This window comes from Lactuca virosa, chromosome 4, assembly GCF_052849685.1.
Source record: "Lactuca virosa cultivar CGN04683 chromosome 4, Lactuca_virosa_CGN04683_v6, whole genome shotgun sequence".
Taxonomy (NCBI): domain Eukaryota; kingdom Viridiplantae; phylum Streptophyta; class Magnoliopsida; order Asterales; family Asteraceae; genus Lactuca; species Lactuca virosa.
The window spans coordinates 100,558,954-100,582,848 of record NC_136429.1 but is presented as its reverse complement, the minus strand read 5'-3'; the positions used below and the strand labels follow the sequence as shown (position 1 = coordinate 100,582,848).

The 23,895-nt window shown below is 34.1% G+C and overlaps 1 protein-coding gene across 2 annotated transcripts; it reads right to left on the bottom strand.

Moving 5' to 3' along the window:
• Positions 1–6,986: 6,986 nt before the first annotated feature.
• EMB2279 (pentatricopeptide (PPR) repeat-containing protein) lies at positions 6,987–11,135 on the bottom strand. Of its 2 annotated transcripts, XM_079043652.1 has the most exons (11): positions 10,965–11,135; positions 10,549–10,578; positions 9,289–10,348; positions 9,001–9,192; positions 8,816–8,897; positions 8,540–8,731; positions 8,334–8,447; positions 8,159–8,249; positions 7,922–8,079; positions 7,399–7,830; positions 6,987–7,332 (listed from the first exon to the last, which is right to left on the bottom strand). In XM_079043652.1, exons 3-11 carry the CDS (start codon positions 10,332–10,334, stop codon positions 7,009–7,011), a joined length of 2,631 nt encoding a protein of 876 aa, XP_078899778.1. In that variant the 5' UTR covers positions 10,335–10,348; positions 10,549–10,578; positions 10,965–11,135; the 3' UTR covers positions 6,987–7,008. The 2 variants fall into 2 exon arrangements, with proteins under 2 accessions (XP_078899778.1, XP_078899777.1); XM_079043651.1 differs by lacking the exon at positions 10,549–10,578.
• Between the last annotated feature and the right edge of the window lie 12,760 nt (positions 11,136–23,895).

Genomic DNA, 23,895 nt, shown 5'->3' with positions numbered 1-23,895 from the left:
TAAACACTTTTATTTATCACCATACTGATTACTCATTATTCATTGTTTCGGTTTTATCAATTTTATACTTGAATTAAAAACACTAGTTGTCCCATGCTCCAAGCATGTACACTATGTTTTTCTTAAACAATAGTTTTGCCATACACCAAGTATGCACTCTATGTTTGTCTATGATCCTTACTTTGTGAAATAAACCAATTGAACATAATTTCAATGATTCTAATTTCACACTCCCAAATCCTTATCGAAAAATGTGAGAATTTCAAATTCCTATCATTTATTGAAATCTGTTTAGATTTTAAACTTATATGCACTGACCCTCCTGTAATGAATATGTACAAAGTCACAAAGACTTGTCAACAGTCATTATAAGGTATTCCAATGGAGATCAACTCCATGGAAACTAAGTCTCATATTCAAAGTACATTGCTTTGGACATGCTTCTTGCATTAAGTTTTCTAATCTTACACAGATAACTTCCACCTATGGAGACAACTCCATATTCTCATTTTTACTATCACTTCTGAATAAGAGATGCCTCTTTTCAGAATATGTCAATATGGTCCTTCCAAAATTAGCACTATACTTCCAACTGTCCCTGAGCAACCAATCTTTGGTAAACCTCAGATTGTCCTCGACAATTGCTTAATCATTTTAGTCATATCCAATTCTAGACCTTTTCCCTTCTTAATGCCTCTGGGCATTTGGAAAATTTAGAAATGACAAATATTATAGCACATGCAATCGACCCTGTACCCAAAACAAATGGTACACGATTCATGATGTCTCACATAAAGACATGATTCTAGACCAGTCTTTTGCTACAATATTTTTATTTGCCATGTTTTCAAAATTTGACTATGAAGAGGGATGTCGTAATCATAATCGAATTTTGAGAACGCAATATATAGAATTTCCTTAAGTTGAACCAATCCAACATGAAATTCATATATATATTCTTGACTAAAGATGATTAAGGTCTCAATCTAAGCCTTTAGAACTGAAATGAAGTATATCCTCTCCCTTAATTATAGCAAAACAACTTTTTCAATCCCTGCAGCCTCACGAATTGAAACTTTTGTTTTCTATAATTAACATTGCTAACTTGCAACACTAACAATAATTACCATGCTCCCACTAACATGATGATTATTAGCATAACACTTATGCTCCCACTAGCTTTGACATGTACTCAGAAATCAGCTAGACTTCTAGAAATCAATACTTTATTGACTTCCTTACCAAAGTTCAGATTTCTGATACAAGATGCTTTGATAAAACTTTATCAAAATCATACATCTTTCCTTAGATAGCATGCATGTGTGTCTAAACAATTTCAGAACTATGAAAAGGGATGCCGTAATCATAGTCTCAATTGTTTAGACCTTTTGCCATCTGCTTCAAATCTACTTGGTGGAAGTGTTTCCTCACCATCATTTTCATGAATCGGAGAGAAACCTTATGACCCTTAGATTTTATGGTGTATGTGTTCTTATCCATGTGAATCGTCAAAACCATAGTCACAAGACAAGGATAATGACAAATCCAAACTCATATGGACTGAACTTATGCAATCTTAACTTCTTGCCACCTGGCAGTACAGGGCCTGTCATTGCTTCCAAGTTGTTATGCAACCAATTGAGAACTTTCAGAACTCCTATGCAAAGCCAACTTTAACTGGAATGGGCACAGAATATGTCAACATGATAGGTTATAAACCTCAAGTCGTGTACTAGTGAAGAACCTCAGGTTTTATTCTTGATTAGTTCTTGAAATTCTTTTTAGGATCTTTAAGACTCCCACTGTCCTCTTGACATATAAGACTATCTTGCCAAATATTCAAGAGATAGTGCGGATTCTTTATCAAGACAAACACTTCACACAATTGGCCTTAGTTGGTCTTTGTTTAATCCAAAACATCACAACTTACCAACTTCAAATGTACAAGAGTAGGACACTTTTACTCTTACATTTGACAAGTGTTATAAACCTTTCTTTAAGATATGTCACTCAACTTATAGTCTTGGAGTATGACTCTAAGACTTGTTTTGAAACGAAGTATGACTCATCTTCTTGATTTAACCATTTCAACAATTCATGACTCCTCTTCTTAGTCATAAGAATGCACTAAGATGTCCTTAGAAGACCAATTGTGATGTGGTTCTTTAATCATTAAGATGATCACAAAACATGATACTAAAGTACTCTCCCATCTTTTCAGATTTGAGAAACTTTTATCTGTCTGCCTAATTTGATTCTTCCCATTCGTTCTGCCATACGTTGAGACTTTTCCAATGTTTCAGAATTATACTTAAACTTGTAAGTATAACCATATTTACTAAAATTTAGTAAATCATGACGAATAGTCTTAACGAGCTTTGTGGTGGACTTGACCAGTGCACAAGAATGTGTACTCGATCCCTTTAGTCCTTAACTTGACTCACACATCCATGTGAACAAGTCTTAATTTTCCAATGCTTGAAAGTTCTCATTCATCATACTATTCAACTTGCATGATTCCAAGTTTCTATCCAACTGAAGCCTTGGGAATGAGAATCTTTCCTTATTTGGTAAATTATGACACTACCACAAACGAAAAAATCAAGTCCATTTTTTTTCAAATATTGCTATCAATGGAATCATATAAACAACCATTTTTCACAAATGCCACTTGTAAGGATATTTAAAATAAATATAAAATTAAAAACTTTTATTTTATTTCAAAACTTTGCGGAAAAAACTTATCCTTATAGTGCAAATGCATACGGAAAAACTTGTTGTTATCTATTCCTAAGCAATATATCATAATTCCTAAGTAACAGCTTCAAAATTCTGATGCGATCGAAATCCACCTACGCGATCAGAATCAGCATATACTTCCTTTAAGCTTTCTCTCTATTCTTTGATTCTTAAAACATCAACATGTGACCCAGTCACATCATGTAATGAGGATCTTAGAATAGAAACTTAACAGAGTTAGACAATGGGCTCTACCTGAAGTAGAGTCAGACTTATTGACTTTAACATCCTTAGGTAAACTTGGCAGCTTTGCAATCAACGCCCCTTCCTTTGGAAAAATAAACATATGGACCCTTTGGTAATGGGACTATCTCAGACTTAGCCTTTCTCTTTACCATTTGGTCAACCGGGTTGACTATGGCCAATCCCTTTCCATTGGGAAGAGAATGCTTTTTCTGGATTTCCAGTGTCACCATTGTCACTGTCCATAAAGTTTTTGGGAAGTTGATATTCTAATCAAATTTGCTTTACTATCGTTCCAAATCATTGCTGATTCAGCAGCACCAAGCAAATAGATATGATCATTAAGGTTCATGTCATAGTCTGTTTCATAGTAGTCCCAAAGGAACTCACTATGTGACTTAGAAAGTGATTGAACATCCAACTTTCTCAAGACTTTGACACCCAACTCTCCCAGCTTGTCAATATGTGACTTCATCTCTAAGATGTGATCACACATAGACCTTGCTTGCCATTAGGGCTTGAGTGACCTTGAACTTGTGGGTTAGGGAGAATAATTGGAGGAGGTGGAGGAAGTAAACTTCCAAGAGATTTGGGAAGATCATAGATGTCTGAACTAGACATCTTTTGGGAGATATTCAAGATAGTTGATCTAAAGTCCTTAATATAACACCCAATATGAAATATTAAGGCTAAGATCCAACAACCTATTTATAACTGGAAGAGGGATGCCGTAATCCGAGTTATAAAATAGTTGAAGGTAGGTAAATGACGATTTACCAATTTCCACCATGAAAAACGAAATAATGTAATTAGGTTTTTAATTGGATTTGAAACTCCTAAATCTTTTGAGATTCATTGAACTTTTCAATGACATGTTTCAATCTCGAGTGTGCCCTTCAGGTTTTGTGACTGGGATGCCGAGGATCACAAAACAAGGTGTGAAGTAACCATGCAAATATACTTGGTACCCTTAATATTTACCCCTCAATCGATGTGCCGGTTAACCACACGAGCTCCACCGATACTATGATAAATATTAAGTTACCATTTGCCTACTTTGTTAAATCCAGGTTAGTGTGCCGGTTAACCACACACGCTCCACTAACGGTTTAAACAAAGTGCAAAGTGTAATTTCATGGATTAGCACCTTATTCACATTTTCCTAAGTAACTAAGATTGGGAATTTATAAGTGTTTAGTTACTTAGTATTTATCATTAATACTTTTAATGAAGGGAGAATTATAGTCATTGTCCTACCCGTTCGGCTAACGACCCTCCACCAGTCAAGGAAGCGGTGAGTGAGAGTGGACACCCATTAAACTGTCATTTTATAGGCAGTAACCTTATACCCCCCTTATAGACCGACTTCGTGAATGAGGCCTACTAACGGTAATGGAGAGGGCCTTAAGGGGTTAGAGCCTTTATATAGGGCTCACAATCCTAAGGATTATAGTTTTGATGTTGCGTACCTACGCTTGACATAGCTTAACCTATGCTCAGTGTAGGTCACTAACTCCCTGCATCCAATATCCCACCTATGCTCAGTGTAGGGTATCAATTCTTGAAATAAAAGTTTAAACATCATAATAATAATACCTACAAGGATCGGGTGTTACAGACGTGCTCTGATACCATAAAGAATTTCAATTATTTATTGGTTAATTTTATAAACTTTACAGAAAACAAGGAAGGGGATTATATCAAATCCTATACAATTAATAAGCCAAGAATCAAGAGCTAAAAGAGCTGGCATAAAAGGATCTATATACGGAGGATATACAAGGGCAAATAAGGAAAATATTTTGAATTCCAATAGTTGCATCTTGGGGGAATTGCTCGAGGAATAGACTGTCACTTAATGTGATCCTTTACTCCTCACGTTGGAACATTTGGTTGGCTCGAAATAGCAAACTCTTCAACAAAATCAATATATCTCCTACAAGAACGGTAAATCTCATTATTGCACAGGCTTTTGAGTGGTTTAAACACAAGGGTAATTTGGGAAAGACCTCGACAGAATGGAGTTGTTCCACATTTGGTGGCTAATACATGTTTTTACTCTTCTGTTTTGGTTGTATTGTTATGTAAATATTTCAGTTCTCTTTTATTCCTTGTACTCCACTCTTTAGATTCTTGCTAATGGTTTGGTTTTATCTATATTAATGCATTTGTTTCAAAATAAATAAATAAATAAATAAAAATAAAATAACCTCAAAAACGTTAAATAGTTTTTTGAAAAACCCACCGTAACATAAGGGTTTTTCCCAATTATATGATGATATGGAAAACATAAGGGTTTTTCCCAATTATATGATGATATGGAAAACCATTTTAAAAGATGAAAATTACTAAACATCAAGTCAAAATCACCTTTAATGGTATACAATCAAGTAGCTTTCAATGGTATAGTATCAATATAACATCAAGCTTAAAATGTAAAAAAAAAAAAAATTGTAAACATAAAAAAAAATCAAAATGTTGACAATGAGCACCATGAGTCGGATTAACATTGACCGCGAATAGCAAGAGTGTTTCTATTATTGTATTATTTATCCAAACTACAATTTTTTTTTTCAAAAAATGTAATTAGATAGGTTTAGTGTTGAAGCTTAAAATATTTTAAACATTAAAACCAAAATGTATCTTTTAACTAGCAACATCAGTTAGCAGGGGCTGTTATGCCGTATACTTTTTCTTTTCTCTATTGTCAATGGGAAGAGTTCTTATTATCTGTTGTGGACTGAATGGTTAATAAGCTTCAAGTAGCTTCTTCCAATATGTAAGAGTGTAAAAGTCTTTGCTTCAGTGTTTACTAGGCTTGTGATTGGTAATAAGAATTGTTGTTAAATAAAAATGATATTTGTTAAAACAAATTAACAAATAAAAAGATTAAGCATCATGTTTTATGGCATGTTATAAAGGGTTTTCTATATTTCGACGTAGAATATTGTAAAAAAATCAACAAAGAAATAGATATTATCAACAACTTAAGCTTTTATCAGTTATATAGAAAAAATATTGCTAAATTTACAACAAATAAGTTTACTAGAAATAACAAGACAAAATATCCAAATTAAAAAAAAAAAAGTTTCTCTGGGTGATTAAATAAGAATTTTTTTTGTGGTTAACTCAGAAAAAGAATTCTTCAGATAGGTAAATCAAAAAATATATATGAAACTATAGTGGTTGTTGGAATTTAAAGTTTATGGTTACCTGAAAACCCTTTGCAGCAAATTACGATAGTTTTTTTGAAAAATAATTTCAAAATTTAGGACTGTCGAATCAGAAAATAATTCTTCCAGCTAAACTAAAAAAATTATTGTTTTTATGGAATCTATCCTCTATTTTTTTTAGATATAACTTAATGAAAATGTTAAAAATATTTCAGATTCATTTTTCATAAATATAATTTTTGGTATAACTTAAGCTCAATTTATTTATTGTCGGCATTTAATGGCCGATCATGTTGTTGTTTGGTACCATATTTTTATTTGAGAAATTAAATATCCTCCATTGGTCTATTTATCAGACCTAAAACTGGGATCCATTTATACACTTTCCTAATTTATTGCAATGCAATCAGAAGCAAGCTTCGATTACTTTGTGCCTACATGCCATGTGCGTGGGTATTGGTGTTCAACACAGCTTTGTTTCTAATTCTATATCTCTGACCATTTCATTTATATATATTCTACACTGAATTTATACCAAATTAAATTTGTCAACCACCCCTCTACTACTACCACTCCCTTTTGTACGTTTGGTTTCTGATTCAATTTAATTAAATTCCATCAAGTACAAATTGGTAATTTTAATTTAAACTGGTATATAATTTATTACCAACAAGGTAAATGAGTAAAGTGTAAAACTTAAGTAAAAGAATTTCCTATGATTCTCTTCAATGAAGCATTGTATTCTAGTTTGTAGTGCTCTCTATTTGATTTGATTTCCCTGTATATTTTTTGATTACCAAGTCTTTTTCTTACCTTATACCACAAAAACAATTTACAACATAATTCCCATGAATCAATCATAGGACCCTAGAATTTCTTTACAACATTTCATTAAATTCAAAAGAATTGTATTCAGTTCTTCATTTCTAGACAACAAAGTTTTTACCTTATGAAGTATTTCCTCCCTAAAAAGGTTAGGATTGTCTCTAAAAAGATTCAACCATGACTTTCGGGAATATTTATGCGATTCACTTGAAGGAAGAGAGATTAAACAAGAGAAAGCAGCTGCATAATCATCTCTCTCTATATTCACACAAAACATCTCTTCAACAAGAAGTGGTGGTGGGATTTGATCACCCTCAATTAAATGTTTCCAAGTTGTTTCCAACAAATTCACCTACAAAATAAATCAATTAAGTAATTAACAGACAAAAACATTTTATCAAAAAAATTTTTTTTTTACCTTTCCAGCGTTTCTGGCTTCTAATATGATACGGGAATGACGTTTGGGATTAAAGTGGAATCCATGTTGTAGCATCTTTGTGTAGATAAACTCAACATCATCCCATTTTTTATTAAAAAAACACGTGTCTAACATCAAGTTAAATGTATGAATATCTGGTAACACCACGTGTCTATAATCATCATTACTTGTAACACGTTTCCCATTCTCCAATAATTTATAAAACAACTTTTGTGCTTCTTCAAACCTATTGTGATCGAGGTACCCTTTGAGCATAATATTATAAGTAACTAAATTCGGGGAGCAAAAGTTGCACATATGGTTGAATATCTTGACTCCACTTTCGATTTTCCCTGAATCCAAACAAGCTTGTATCAAACCAGTATAAGTCACCACTAAAGGCTTATTCGCCACCTTACACACCTTCTCAATCTGTTCATGAAAGAAAATACGTTACATCGAATAGAATTAAAAACCGAGTTTATAAATTAGTATATATGAAGTGTTTTTTTTTTTTTTTTACTTGAACAACAGCCTCATCGGATCTTCCTGCACTACATAAGCATCTAGCAAGATCATAATAAACTGCTGCTGAACCAACTATTCCACGTTTTTCCATATCTTCAACAGCTGCAATTGCCTCATCAATTCTCCCTTCTTTCCAGAGTGTATTCACAACAACTATGGAATCGGAATGAATTCAGAAACTATGGAAACGGAATAATACAACATGGAATAACCCTGATGAAGTTAAGCTTACCTTTATAAGTTAAGGAATTTGGAATAAATGATTTCTGCATTTTTTTGAAAAACTCGTGAACGAGATTATACTTTTCACATGCAAGCATTACCTTCAGCACCATATAAAAAACAAGTTAATATAAATATAAATATAAGTTATAGAAAAGAAAACAAGAGAATAACAATATGAATACCTCCATTACGAGTCCATATGTTATGGTATTAGGTTGTTGTCCCTGTTCCTTTAGCTGCTGCAATACCCAAAATGCCCCTTGTAGATTTTTTTGACGCACACATGCATTTAGCACCTACATCACATGTAGATAAATACTTGGAATGAAAAGTGTGTAAACAAATACTTAATTATAGTGAAAGATCTATGGAATTCAAAGAAACTGACAGCATTATAGACTATTATATCTGGTTCTAGACGTGGGTCCCATTTTTGAAGAACACCAGTAGACAGGTTCGTTTTGGGAGGAGATTTCATGGAATCAATCACATGAAAAAGTTCCCTCATATGACCTGCTTGTCCAAGGGTGACAGCTATGCAACGATAAGCTACAAGGTCTGGATATGAGGCCATTTCTTGCTGCAATACAAAAAAAAAAAAAATGTAAAATTTATAAAAGTCATGTCCATTTTCAAACTATAAAATTTACTCTTTATATGTTACCTGCATTGTGTGAAATACATTCAGTGATTCCACAGGTCTTCTTGCCTTCCCAAGTGCATCAAGTGCAGCAGTGTAAATGTTTCTGTGAAAGTAAGAAATTAAGAATAAATAATAATAATAATAAGATATATGAATAATCTTTGATAGATTATATATAGTATTATTAAGGAAACAAAAATGAGAACCTTATCCTGTTAGACTTGAAGCGTTCTCTTGCTTGCATCCATTCAATGACTTGAAGCACCTGCTTCCAGTTTCCATAATTTCCTAAAATCTGAATAAGTCTTATCATTGAAAAATCTGCAAATCTGATTTTTGCACTTCTCATCATCTTAGAGAAATTCCATTCAGGAGAATCAACAGATGCACCATTCAAACTGTCAAGATAAAATTCCAGTGAATCAAATTTATTCAAAACCAATTGTGAAACATTATATTGAAAACACAAATGAAGTAGTAAAGTCAGCACTTACCATTTTGCTAATCTTTGGATTCTCTCCTCCATATCGACTCTTGAAACCCTGGGCTGATCATAAACATCTTGAAATTCTTCAAGGGGTTTAAAAGCACTTCTTTCTACATCCATATTATCATAATTATCATGTTTAATCACTCTGTTACTTTTCACAATCGTCTTCTTCACATAACTTTTACTTGTGGTTTCAGAACCCTTCTTCATGTCAAAGCTCTGTTCTTGAAATTTATCATGTTTTACTTCATTTTTCTGAAAGGTATTAGTATCTATTTCGCCTTCTTTAGAATCTAACTTCTTTCGAGTCCATTTCTTCATAACATCATCTTGCTTCAAATTCAACAAAACAGTTTTTTCTTTATTTACAGCAGCATGTTTCATATAACTTTCACTTGAAACAGAGTTTATATCAGAATCCCTTTTCATGATAAACCTTTGTCCTTGAAAATTTTCGTACTTTTCATTATTTTCTGGGATTCTGTTAATATCTCTGACCTTTTCAGCCACTTGAGTTTCTTTAGGATCGATTTTCTTTCTATACCATGTCTTCTTAACTTCAACTTGCTTCAAATTTTCCACCTTTTGTATGCTAATTTGATCTTGGGAATCACTCAACTCAAGGGCTCCTTCATCAGTTTTAGGCAAAGGTGATGATGATGATGATGATGATGATGATGATGATGGTGGTGGTGGTGGTGGTGTTTCTGTGGAGACTTTGCGCTTCTCCCTACGACTTTTAACAGTTTCCATGGCTTTCAAATACTCTTCAAATGAAGGCTTGAATTCCTCTTGTTTCTCAATCACCATACCTGACTTTGCTGTGACCACAACAACTTTTAGAATTCTTCTTCGTTTACTGGTGGCATCAGAAAGACTTCTCTGAGACCTAGATGAAAAATGTAATCTTTGGGCATATTTTGGAGGTGTAATTGCACTTTTATCAGAATGAAGGAAACCTTGTTGAGGATATGAGACTGTTATAACTGTCATTGCTTCCTCCCAATTTGAAGTTTTATTGACCCAATAAACCGAAAACAGTAACTGCATACAAGACAATCAATCTGCAAGAAAGTAATGTCAAAGCCAAGAGAAAGGATTAGTAATGTAAAGTGTTATGAAAACATAATTCGTTCAAAATCAAAGAAAGAGTTTAGGATTCGTTGAGTTTGATACATAAATACAACCAAGAGTTTAGAATTTTGGAATGTTATATTGCAATTTTCAAAATCAGAGAAAGGATTAGTGTAAAGTGTTCGAACACCTTCTTCAAACTCCATGTCAGCATAAACGCCTGTAAGTTTTTCCAATTTTCGAGTGTTAATATTGCACATAATTAACAGCCAAGAGTTTAGGATTTGTTGAGTTTGATACATAAATACAAAGATGACAATTCATTTCTCTCAAGCAATATATCAAACAGGTGGTGTGCAAAAGAATGAAATAACCCCCTTTGCTTGTTATTGTCATATTTTTTTGTAGACAAGCATCCTTACCATACATACATAATACAAATACTAATCTAGATTCTTCCTAAATGGTTCTAACAAACGCTTAAAGATTAAAAAGCTGTCGTTATAAGCTCATCGAAATACCCCAACAAGTTCTTAAGCTCACAAATTACATTCTCATATGGTAATTATCGAGAAAAAATAAATAAGAGAGAGAGAGAGCCTGAACTTGAGGGGATGAAGGTGATTCGAGGAGAACAGCGATTTCTTGAATACTCGACCTCCATTGCTAATGGGCTTCTCTATGCATTTCTTGAATACTCGAGGCTCGATAATGTCTTGATCGATGGCAGCAAATTGGCGAAAGAGAGAGGGAGAAATAGATGAAAGCGGGGAGAGGCGTAGAGATAAGAGTAAGATACAGTTTTGGTCCCTGTGATTTTGCACAAATCATAGGTTGTGGTCTTAGTATTCCAATTTCATCATAGGAAGTACTTATTTCACTATTTGAAAACACCAATGGTCCTCGCTCTTAACAAGGCTAACGCAATAGTTATAGTTATTAAAATTTAAAAATGACGATATTTCCCTCACTCCCAATACCACCGTCTCACGGCCACCAACATCATCACCACCTATTCATTGGTCGATCACTATCTCCGACCACCATCATCGTCACCAATCACAAGGGATGAGATTTTAAACCGGTCCGGAACCGTTGAAAACAAAATATGTAGAATTGGTCTAGGTTCTAGGTTTAAAGAATAGCTTTATCCGGGTTCTGAGTAATCCGGGTTTCGGGTCCTTCGGATTCAGATAAACCGGGTTTAAGAACCGGAATCGGTGTTAGAAACCAGAACCGGGTTTAAGGGTCGGAATAGGTTTCTGTTTAAAGTTTAAAACATGCATATCTCATTCGTTTGAAGTTCGATTGACATGAGGTTTTTTCCAGAGTATAGTTTATAGTTTTTACATTATTTTAGACTATAATTTCGTCATTTTTAGTTTCAAATTCATTGAAATACAGTCCCCCAAAGTCAGGATATCAAAGCTGGAAATTTTCTGTTTTTCATCTTTTCTTGTATTCTGTGAAAGTTTTAAAACATGCATATCTAATTCTTTTGAAGTCGTATTAGCATGTCGTTTTTTCCAACGCGTAGTTTAGAGTTTATACATGATTTTAGACTATAATTTTATCATTTTTGGTTTCATATTCATTGACTTACAATCCCCCAAAGTCAGGATATCAAAGCTGAAAATTTGCTATTTTTCAGTTTTTTTTTTTTTTTGTATTCTGTGAAATTTTAAAACATACATATCTAATTCGTTTGAAGTCGGATTGACATGAGGTTTTCTCCAATGTGTAGTTTAGAGTTTTTACATGATTTTAGACTATAATTTTGTCATTTTTGGTTTAATATGCAATGACTTACAGTCCCCCGAAGTTGGGATATCAAAGTTGAAAATTTTCAAAGTTCAACCCACTAAGTAATTACCAAAAAAATATGTTTTCCCGGGTTTTCCGGTTCCACCAGACCCACTTTGATGTTTCTGGGTTTTCTGGTTCTAGACCGACTTTACCTGGTACCTTACCTAGAACACCGGACTGGTTTTCGATCCTACAAAATCCCGTTAACCGGTTCCCGGGTTTTCCGGGTTGGGGTCTATTCCGGTCGGGTTTGGACCCACTATCATCCTTACCAATCACCACTAACACCATGATCACCACTCTCTAAACACAACCTGTAAATAATCAAAAGTGCAAGAATCGAATTGTTTACATTTTGGCTTTTGGTTATTAACATTATCCAGGAAGCTAAAAGTTTTATCTGATTGAGCTATTCTTCAACACTTCCATAAAAATACATCGATCTCCAGTGTAGATAAACGAATATCTTTTATGGTCATTTTATCAAACAATTGGTTAGCGTAACCCAAATTCCCTGTAAAAGAAAGAGTTGCAACTAGCGAATTACAAGTTTTGTTAGGAAAATATAACCCTTATGATCTGCACGAAAGAACAAACAGTAAATTGTTGTTGAGGCATGTGTTTGAAACAGTTTCCTTAAAACAAACTCGCCCTATATGGGTGTTTGTTTCCCATGATACAACATCAGTAAGCAATTCTTCTAGATTGCTCGAACCTTCAATTGGCCTGGAGAATACCTTGGTTGCAACAAGAGGAAGAAACAGAATTAGAATTGGAAGAGAGAAAGAGATGGTTCGATCATCTCGTGTAACCCAATCAGTGAAGGAGATGCAATATTTATACTGCAAAACGTAACTGATGTGATTAATACGAAATCGCAATTGTCAAAGTTAAATGGCATAGTTAAGAAATTAAAACCAACTCTATGATTAATGGCGTTTAACTTCGGGTTTATAATTGATACAGTTTCAGTACGAAAAAGAAAATAATTGCAAAAAGGTCCTTGAACTTTTTTGGTCGATTAGTGGTGCATTCGTACTTGCAGGACGTATGCTTGCACACAAGTCTAGTGAACATAAGCCAAATTGGCCCGCATTTGCACCCCCCCCCACTACGTTCGCACAAGAGAGATTCTTGGTTCTATAAGTCTTACAAGGCTAAGAAGTCCTTATAGTTATAAACTCATTTTCTTTTCTTCTTCCCACCTATGTGGGATGAAGCAAAGAAGTGAAAAACTTAATTAATCCACTTCTAAACACCTCACTTTAACATATAATTTATCATTCAATTTTAATCCATTTTGGACGTATGATATATCAAAATGAAGGTATCACGGAGGAGAACATGAACATATAATCTTTTTGTACATTTTGATTATATTTAGAGTATGAAATTCATGCTAAAAATTGGAATGAAAAAAAAAACTCATTGTGGAAGTTAGTAAAACTATTTTTCCAATAATCCCCCACATGAATGAAAATTGCTTCAATAGTTTCAAGTTGATTAGGTAAAATCCAGCAGTTAATCATGCATATGATAGGTAGGTGCTACCCTTTGAACCTTCCCTTAAGATACATATTTATTTTACTAGCGGACCAGTAGACTCGATGTCCTTGAACTGTTATGATATTTGTGTAAATAATCAATACATGTCTCACATGATTCTCCATGACCTTGCTAGGTTCTCATTGATGTGTTTGTTATGGTCATGATTACTTGCCTAGTTCTATAAGAGCTCTTAGAAATTTGTCCATTCAATTCCCTTTGAAGTGACCTCACTTCTTTCTCACGTAGGTGATTCTACGATAATCATTAAAAGCTAAGATTTGATGATTTCAAACTTATCATCGAATACTATAAGCTTAACCTGCATCACTGTTTGTTTATAGGAATGGGTTGGGTTGACCCCTACAGTGATTCACATATGTTATATACAAGTAGGTTGTCTAATTGAACCTATATCTTGGGATCTCCAGTCGACTAAGTTGGTATTCGTTCATGGGCTTTAATCACATTCCTCTTGACGAATTTGCAACTAACTCCCTATTTAACCCTTTAGTTAGCAGATCCACAATGCTATCCTTGGACCTTATGTAGTCGATTGAGATAACTCCAGTTGAGAGTAGTTGTCAAATAATGTTGTTTCTTCGATAGATATGTCGCGACTTACCATTATACATAGCACTTTGCGTCCATTCAATTGCCGATTGACTATCAAAATGGATTGAGATTGCAGAAATTGGTTTAGATCATCCCGGTATACCATCCATAAATTGTCCTTGTTGGGTTTTTGTTCAAAAATAGTTTCTAAAAACTCATATCATGGCAAATGGAATACTTTAAATTTCGAACATAACATAAACATTTTATACCCACCAAGGATCATCTTGCAAGTTATAGAAAGATCTAAACACCAACCAAAGAAAGGATGAAGAAATAACAACCTTTGTTGTTCTTTGGGTCCTCTTGGGAGGCTAGGAAGTTGATGAAGAATGTGGAACCTTTGAGACACCAACATGAAGCCAACTTGATGTAGATTCTAGTCAAAACTCTTAGGCTTTAAGTCCATATCCAAATATGACTTAAACAGAGCAAAATGCAAGCAAGTAATTTTATAACATTTCTTTGCAAGAGAGAATATGAAAGAGTATGAGGGAGCTACAATTTTGATGAGTACAAAATGAAGGGATGAAAGCCTTCATAAGGCTAAATCATTACCCAATGATTCTTAACACTTTAAGCATTTCATATCCTAAAGTCTATATGTCTCTCATGCCTTTTAAGTCATGATTACTTTCTCTTATTATATTCAAAACAGCATGTCTTGTTTCCTAGAAACTAGCTCATCTTTTTTTTATAAATAAAAGAGAAGAGAAGTTTATAAAATTTTTATAAATCTTTATAAGATACAAACTTTAACTTTTAGCTAAAAGACAAAAGAGTATTTCTAGTCCAAAATAATGTACATGACTTAATAAATCATACCATATGATATATATATTATGTTACATGCTAATGAAAAATAATATTTCCATGAAATAATAATTTCCAATTAATTATAAGAGTTTATTGAATATTTATTAAAATCAATTTCTAATAAATAATCAATTGTATCAAGTTGTTCTTAGTGTGACCCATTAATATCATATGTTAATTAGCAATATCACTTTAATATGATTCTTGAGCATACTAGATCTTTCAATCTCCCACTTGCACAAGACTCATATTAGACAGATATAGACAGTGGTGAACGTCTAGCAACATTTCACTGCCCCCCATCAACATACAACTTTGTGCCATTCTATCAACGCCCAATTCCCAAAATCCCAAGGCTACCATTGGTGTATAAAGTAAGTTTATCAATTATTCCTTTTGATACAGTGTCACAACTGTCATTTTTGTCAGGAAATTCTGTGATCATGTAAACATTAACTATGATAATCCTTGTAACCCTAACTTGATGATATGCACTATGTTCATTCTATGACAACAAATTTAGTCAAGATCCACAATTGTAGTTCAAAACTCTATGCAAAACATTTCGGAAAGTCAATTGGGAGTTGAAAACCCTAAAAATCCCGGTTCAAGTTCTTTATGGACTAGGATTTTCTTAAATGGGCTCTAAATTGACCCAATTCATAAATCTATAACATTTTGGACCATTTGGGTCCAAAATGATTCATTCTAACCCTAATGGGCCTTATTGGGCCATAAATGAATTAGTTAGCCCGAATGGGCCATAAACCCATTCCCTTATACCATATTGGGCCGTGAACCATCCTAAGGGCCCAATGGGCCGAAAAATATTATTAGGCCTATGAAATTCGAACTAAACCTAGAATGGGCCCAAACTATCTCACTCTTATTTCCTTGGCCCAAATCTCGGCCCAATATATATATATATATATATATATATATATATATATATATATATATATATATATGTAACGTCCCGTTATTTTCTGTTTGTAAAGTCAACTCTAGTCAACCAAAGTCAAACAAAGGTCAACTAAAGTTCTTTTTATTGTTTGGGTTTTATTTAGGTTATAATAATATAACCTGTCACACCCCCAAACCAGACGGCGGAAGCGTCCGGGGGTGGAGGACTTCATTTGTAGTATCACAACACATGCATTATAGTAATAAGAGTACAAACAACCACTGTATTTAAAAAGTATAAGTATTTACATGTGTTTCATCATAGTATATTGAAACCAAATAGTTATACAAAAGAAGAAGAAGACAAGACATAAATAGCTCCATCTTCTCAAAAGCTCGGGGTGTACCTGTCTACTGGTTCCATGAGAATACAAGTAATTTAAAAAGAGAGTATCAACAAAAAGTTGAGTGAGTGCATAAGTATTTATGTTTGAAAGAATGTTTTCTGATTCTTGAATATGTAAACTGTTCCAGAAAATCCTATATTTTCTGTTGTATATGAAAAGTAGTTTTTGTTACATAAAACTGTTCTATTTGTAAACCAATGTTCTGTATTTGTAATCCTTTTGTAAACTTGTATCTGAGAGTATGTCTGATTTCATCAACTGTTATTGTAAACTGTAATGTAATACTGTAAACTGTATCTTGTAAACAAGTACTTTGAAAATGTACTTAAGTTTAGTTAATTATACACTAACGTATTGTTAAGATCTTTTATATGAGTTATTATAACCATACTGACTAGATGGCCTGACCCAACGCTATGAATGCGTTGAAAACATGTTGATAACAATTTGTCACTCACAGGCGTGTATGCCTGACTGTAGCTAGCAGTCCGAGTGCGGGGTTGTCAATCCAAATATAGATCTATACACACATTGTTTCGATCCCCGTCTGGAGATTCTGGTTATACTGTCAGGACCTTACTATATTGTTTAAATGAATTAAACAGCCTGTACTACTTGACTCATAAAATCATATAAACGTTACATGTATAATAGTTATGAAAAACCCAATCATTCTGAAATACATGACTGACTGTAAGTTCTTGAATTAGTATGCTTAACATGTATCTGAAAGATGTATACTCTTGATTAGTTTTGAATCAAACTTTTGTTCTTTTAAAACAATGTACTTTAGTATATTTGAATCGTGAATTAATGTTCTGTGAATCATAAATTATACATATTATAATTTATATGTACTTTTCGTATTGATACCGAGTATTCATGAATGCAACCCCTTGCTCAACATGTTACAAAGGGTAATTGAAACTTAATGAACTAACTTTTATACATATACAAATATATCAGTAAAATTTAAATGACACTCGGACAAATAACTGATGCTTATAATCCCACATTCAAACAAGGAAATGGAACCAAAGTAGGTTATCAGTCCTAAGTCTTTTAAATCTTATTTATATAAATATATATATATATATATATATATACTAGTATGATTTTTTTAGGAGAAATATAAGTTTATACATTTAAAAGAAGTTTAATATTTGAAATTCATTTTGGTGACTTGATGTCATTTTGATACAATCATTGAAAACCATTTGATTTGATGATAACTGAAATCCATTTTGATAAGATATTTGAAACCATTTGTTTATAACACAAAATCTTTGTGTTAGACTTGTATCCCCCCCCCCCTTAAAACAGTAAAAACTATGAAAATACGGGGGTATGAACTCACCTGTAGTAAGTTATTCAAATGTAAGATCGGTGTAGGATGCTAAGTGTCAAGTGAAATCTTGAGCACAAACAAATCCTAATAGCATATAATGACACATATATGAATATAATTAGTGTTTAAACAACTATTTATGCTAAGAAACCCTCTTAGGGACTAGGAATCACTTAGATTGAAATGTTAAAATCACATGTGATTGAATCAAATGGAGTTTACGGCCACTCATTTGAGTTTACGGCCACACCTTTGGTGTTTACGGCCAAGGGGAGTTTACGGCCCATGTAGTGTACGGCCATAGTGTTTACGGCCAACGGTGTTCTTCATAGGAGTTTACGGTCATGGGAGATGCTCATGGCGGTAAACCCTTATTGTTCTTTGAAATGATTATTTTCTGTTTGTAAAGTCAACTATAGTCAACCAAAGTCAAACAAAGGTCAACTAAAGTCATTTTTATTGTTTGGGTTTTTATTTAGGTTATAATAATAACCTTTATTTGTTAAAATCCTTAAAATATCTACAATTGAATTTGGAAGGAAAAGGCTTGAAAACCAAGAAACTTCGCAATTATTCCTTCGCTTCGGACCGCAAACACTTCGGACCGCAAAGAGTTTACGGTCGTACACTCCTCGGACCGTAAACTCCTCGCAACCGTAAACTCTAACCGACTTCGGACCGTAAACGAGGTTCACGGCCGTAAACCCTCGGACCGTGAACCCTCGCACATATATATATATATATATATATATATATATATATATATATATATATATATATATATATATATATTCTTCATTTTTCACCATTCCTCACACTTTCACCTCAAGAAATCCAATTCTCTCTCAACTATCATCAAGATTTACACCTTGATCTTCAAATAAGTAAGTGTTTCTTCCATTTATTAGTTGATACCTTGCTTAATCTAGTTAAACCCTATGATTTCATCCATGAAATCATCTCTTTTGGTTAGATCTTCAAGAACACCAAGAACACACACTATTTCTTTAGACCGTGAATACCCAATTCAAGCTTCAAAACGTAAGTATTCTTCCACATACTAGTTATCCTATAGAAGCTCTTAACTTACAACCTTGAAAACAACCATTTCAAAGAACAATAAGGGTTTACGGCCATAAGCATCTCCCTTGGCCGTAAACTCCTATGAAGTACACCATTGATCGTAAACTCTATGGCCGTACACTACATGGGCCGTAAACTCCCCTTGGTCGTAAACACCAAAGGTGTGGCCGTAAACTCTAATGAGTGGCCGTAAACTCCATTTGATTCAATCACATGTGATTGTAACATTTCAATCTAAGTGATTCCTAGTCCCTAAGAGGGTTTCTTAGCATAATTAGTTGTTTAAACACTAATTATATTCATATATGTGTCATTATATGCTATTAGGATCTGTTTGTGCTCAAGATTTCACTTGACACTTAGCATCCTACACCGATCTTACATTTGAATAACTTACTACAGGTGAGTTCATACCCCCGTATTTTCATAGTTTTTACTGTTTTAAGGGGGGGGGGGGGAATACAAGTCTAACACAAAGATTTTGTGTTATAAACAAATGGTTTCAAATATCTTATCAAAATGGATTTCAGTTATCATCAAATCAAATGGTTTTCAATGATTGTATCAAAATGACATCAAGTCACCAAAATGAATTTCAAATATTAAACTTCTTTTAAATGTTTTATAAACTTATATTTCTCCTAAAAAATCATACTAGTATATATATATATATATATATATATATATATATATATATATATATATATATATATAAATAAGATTTAAAAGACTTAGGACTGATAACCTACTTTGGTTCCTTTTCCTTGTTTGGATGTGGGATTATAAGCATCAGTTATTTGTCCGAGTGTCATTTAAATTTTACTTATATATATTTGTATATGTATACAAGTATAAAAGTTAGTTCATTAAGTTTCAATTACCCTTTGTAACATGTTGAGCAAGGGGTTGCATTCATGAATAATCGGTATCAATACGGAAAGTACATATAAATTATAATAGGTATAATTTATGATTCACAGAACAATAATTCACGATTCAAATATACTAAAGTACATTGTTTTACAAGAATAAAAGTTTGATTCAAAACTAATCAAGAGTATACATCTTTCAGATACATGTTAAGCATACTAATTCAAGAACTTACAGTCAGTCATTTATTTCAGAATGATTGGGTTTTTCATAACTATTATACATGTAACGTTTATATGCTTTTATGAGTCAAGTAGTACAGGTTGTTTAATTCATTTAAACAATATAGTAAAGTCCTGACATTATAACCAGAATCTCCAGCCGGGGATCGAAACAATGTGTGTATAGATCTATATTGGGATTGACAACCCCGCACTCGGACTGCTAGCTACAGTCAGGCATACATGCCTGTGAGTGACAAATTGTTATCAACATGTTTTCAACGCATTCATAGTGTTGGGTCAGGCCATCTAGTCAGTATGGTTATAATAACTCATATAAAATATATTAACAATACGTTAGTGTATAATTAACTAAACTTAAGTACATTTTCAAAGTACTAGTTTGCAAGATACAGTTTACAATATTACATTATAGTTTACAATAACAATTGATGAAATCAGACATACTCTCAGATACAAGTTTACAAAAGGATTACAAATACAGAACATTGGTTTACAAATAGAACAGTTTTATGTAGCAAGAACTACTTTTCATATACAGCAGAAAATATAGGATTTTCTGGAACAGTTTACATATTCAAGAATCAGAAAACATTCTTTCAAACATAAATACTTATGCACTCACTCAACTTTATGTTGATACTCTCTTTTCAAATTACTTGTATTCTCAGGGAACCAGTAGACAGGTACATCCCGAGCTTTTGAGAAGATGGAGCTATTTATGTCTTGTCTTCTTCTTTTGTATAACTATTTGGTTTCAGTATACTATGATGAAACACATGTAAATACTTATACTTTTTAAATACAGTGGTTGTTTGTACTCTGATTACTATAATGCATGTGTTGTGATACTATAAATGAAGTCCTCCACCCCCGGACGTTTCCACCGTCTGGTTTGGGGGTGTGACAGATTGGTATCAGAGCATTGTTTATAGTGAACTCAGAATATCAATCCATAAAAGATATACAAACTATAAATACATTTGGGGCTGAGAGCTCTGACTACAAGTATACTTTTTAAAAATTGAAGTATTTTTACAAGAAGTATACTAACACTTATACCTACAAGTACAGTATCACAGTCATAAGAACTTAAAAGTATTTGGATGTTGGACATTACAGTCAAACCTGGGCAGTTATGTAATCATATCTGTGATTAATATAGCCTGATCAACTATATTGATTTGAGATATAACCAACATGTGTTTGGGAGTGATAGTGGTGTTGCGACATGTCTAAAACTTACCAATTATACATATTCAGAAGAACTCTAGAACAGAACATCAAGATTAAAATACTATAGGGGTATTTTAGGCACTATATACTAATAACAAACATGTGAAAACAATAGAACAATTAAGGGTAGAACTATAAATATTAAGGGTATATTACAATTATATATAATTAAAGTTATATAGACTTAGAATATGTGATTTAGCTTCATTTCCTGTTCCTTGTTTGGTTGTGGATTTAAAGCCGGGTCATTTAATCAAAGGTCGAATATACCTAAGTTATATATAATTAGTATACACTTTATAGTTATAGTAATTCTAGAACAAGTCATACAGAATACATTACTTGTTAACTGTAGGTCTCTCTCGTAGAAACTTGTATCCTTAATCTATCGTTACTAACTATATTCTATATCTCTTATCCCTATTCTCGCTTAGATAACAATGGCTGGATTTCACTTACCTGGAGACGCTTAATTCCCCGATCAAGGACAAAATGCAGAGCCAGAAGAAAATCCCGAAATTCCCTTAGATGATGATTTTGCAGAAAACTTTCCTGAAGACAATGATTCTGAATCAGAAGCCTATAATCCACCACCAGTTGCCCAAAATCCTAACCCTCGTCCGGCTTTTCAAGGCCCGACGCCTCTGTGGGTGGAAAGCTTGGAGACATGGAGTCAAGAGTAGGGTCAACCTATGCCATACAACGGAGACAGAAGCTTCTACAACCTGAGCGAAGGAGGCTCAACAAACAGAGTTCTGCCAATTCTGGTCCGCAGGGTTGCTCGAAATGAAATACAGGGTAGGACAGCCATCAACCGAATCATGGAAGTTGATGCCAATGCAGGAGTTAATACAGTCTGCATTCGTCGTCTTGAAGATGCTTGTGATAAAGCAATGAGAGACAATGAAGCCTTACTGCAAGAGTTAGCTGTAACTCGAGCTGAAGTCATAGAGCTCCGAACACGTCTGACAATATATGAAAGACATCTGCTTGTTGTGGAGCGTCAACTGGCTGAGTTGAGGTTTCGTCCAAGTGATACCCGTCGCCAGTAGAAGATGCTCTACTCGTTGCTTGTTCACTCTTTTGGTTATAGTTTAAGTCTACGGATAGGTTCTAGCATTATTTTTAATGCTTTTCAGAACGACCACGAAAATTTTATTTTCGGTAGGTCTGTATGATGTCGATGTTTTTCCCAGAATTTGGTATATTGTAGACCTGTTTAGGGTCAAATTTTCCAGACTTTATGTATTCAATATACCAATTTAATCGACATGCATTTGCTTACTCTTTGAAAAATAACCATTCAATTTCATATCATTCTGTTACAAGTTGTACTTGTCATAGACTTCTATTTCCAATTCATTACAAGATTCATGTTGAACTATATGTTTTAGTTCAGAGATATCAAAATTCATATTCACTCTTGATATCTTACCATCTTTGTATCTTTTGAATTTTATAGAAAAAGATGCCTCCTCGTAGAAATCCAAGACGTAACACTGTTAACGAAGCACCGGCGCCACCTCCGCCACCACCTCCTCAGTTCAACGCTGCTATGTTCCAAGCGGCGGTCACGGCGGCTGTAGCTGCTGCCATGTCTCATATCAATACTCCTGGTGCTAGTGGGCCGGGAGTTGGTGCACATCCTTCTAACCATGGCGAGAGTCATGGGCACTCGCGAGAGTGCACTTATAAAGATTTTTCCAATGCCAAACCCAGGACCTTTAACGGGACTAGGGGAGTTATGGCATTAAGAAAGTGGATAGAAAAGACAGAAGCAATTTTCGAAATCTGCTCCTATCCAGAGAGCAGCAAAGTCAAATTCGCTGCTTGTACCTTTTCTGATAGAGCTTTAACGTGGTGGAATGGTCACGTTAAGTCACTTACGCTTGTAGTGGCTAACTCGATAAGCTGGGAGAACTTAAAAGCCATGTTAATGCGGGAATACTGTCCGTGAGGGGAAATTCAGAAACTCGAGCAGGAGCTCTGGGGTCTTACAATGGTTGGTTCTGACATATCAACCTATACTAGTAGATTCTGCGGTTTGGCAATTATGTGCCCGTATATGGTTGCTCTGGAGAGCAAAAAGATTGAGAGATATATTTGGGGACTGTCGCCCCAAATTCAGTCAAGTGTTTTAGCTTCGAGGCCTGTTACTTTTGACAGTGTCAAAGAGCTGGCACAATCTCTTATCGACCACGGAGCCCGTCAAAAATCAGTAGTTACTGCATCAGAACAACCAAGAGGAAACAACAACAACAACAATAACAACAACAACAGCAAGAAGAAGGGTCAGAACAAGAGGAAGGGCATGTTTTCACAGGAATCCTCAAAGAAGCAACAGTTAGTTGCAGTCAACGCTGCTACTGTGCCTGCTGTTGTTCCTGTTAACCCTGCACCAGCTAAGCCTTATGTTGGTAACCTCCCCAAGTGCAACAAGTGCAATTACCACCATAATGGAAATTGTCGGGAAATGCAGTGTCGTAACTGCAACAGAAAAGGACATACTGCCCGATTCTGTAGAGCACCACCTCAACCACTTAACCAAGTACCTGCTGCTGGAGTAGGTCAAGCATGCTACCAATATGGTGAAGTGGGGCATTTCAAGAAAGATTGTCCTAAAGCTGGAAATGCCGGTGGAGTTGGGAGAATTTTAGCCTTGGGTC

Coding starts and splice junctions, on each gene's coding strand:
- EMB2279 (XM_079043652.1), bottom strand. CDS start 10,334: ATGCAGTTACTGTTTTCGGTTTATTGGGTCAATAAAACTTCAAATTGG. Junction 8,250..8,333: donor CATATGGACTCGTAATGGAG/GTATTCATATTG, acceptor ATGGTGCTGAAG/GTAATGCTTGCATGTGAAAA. Junction 7,333..7,398: donor AAGCCAGAAACGCTGGAAAG/GTAAAAAAAAAA, acceptor TTTATTTTGTAG/GTGAATTTGTTGGAAACAAC.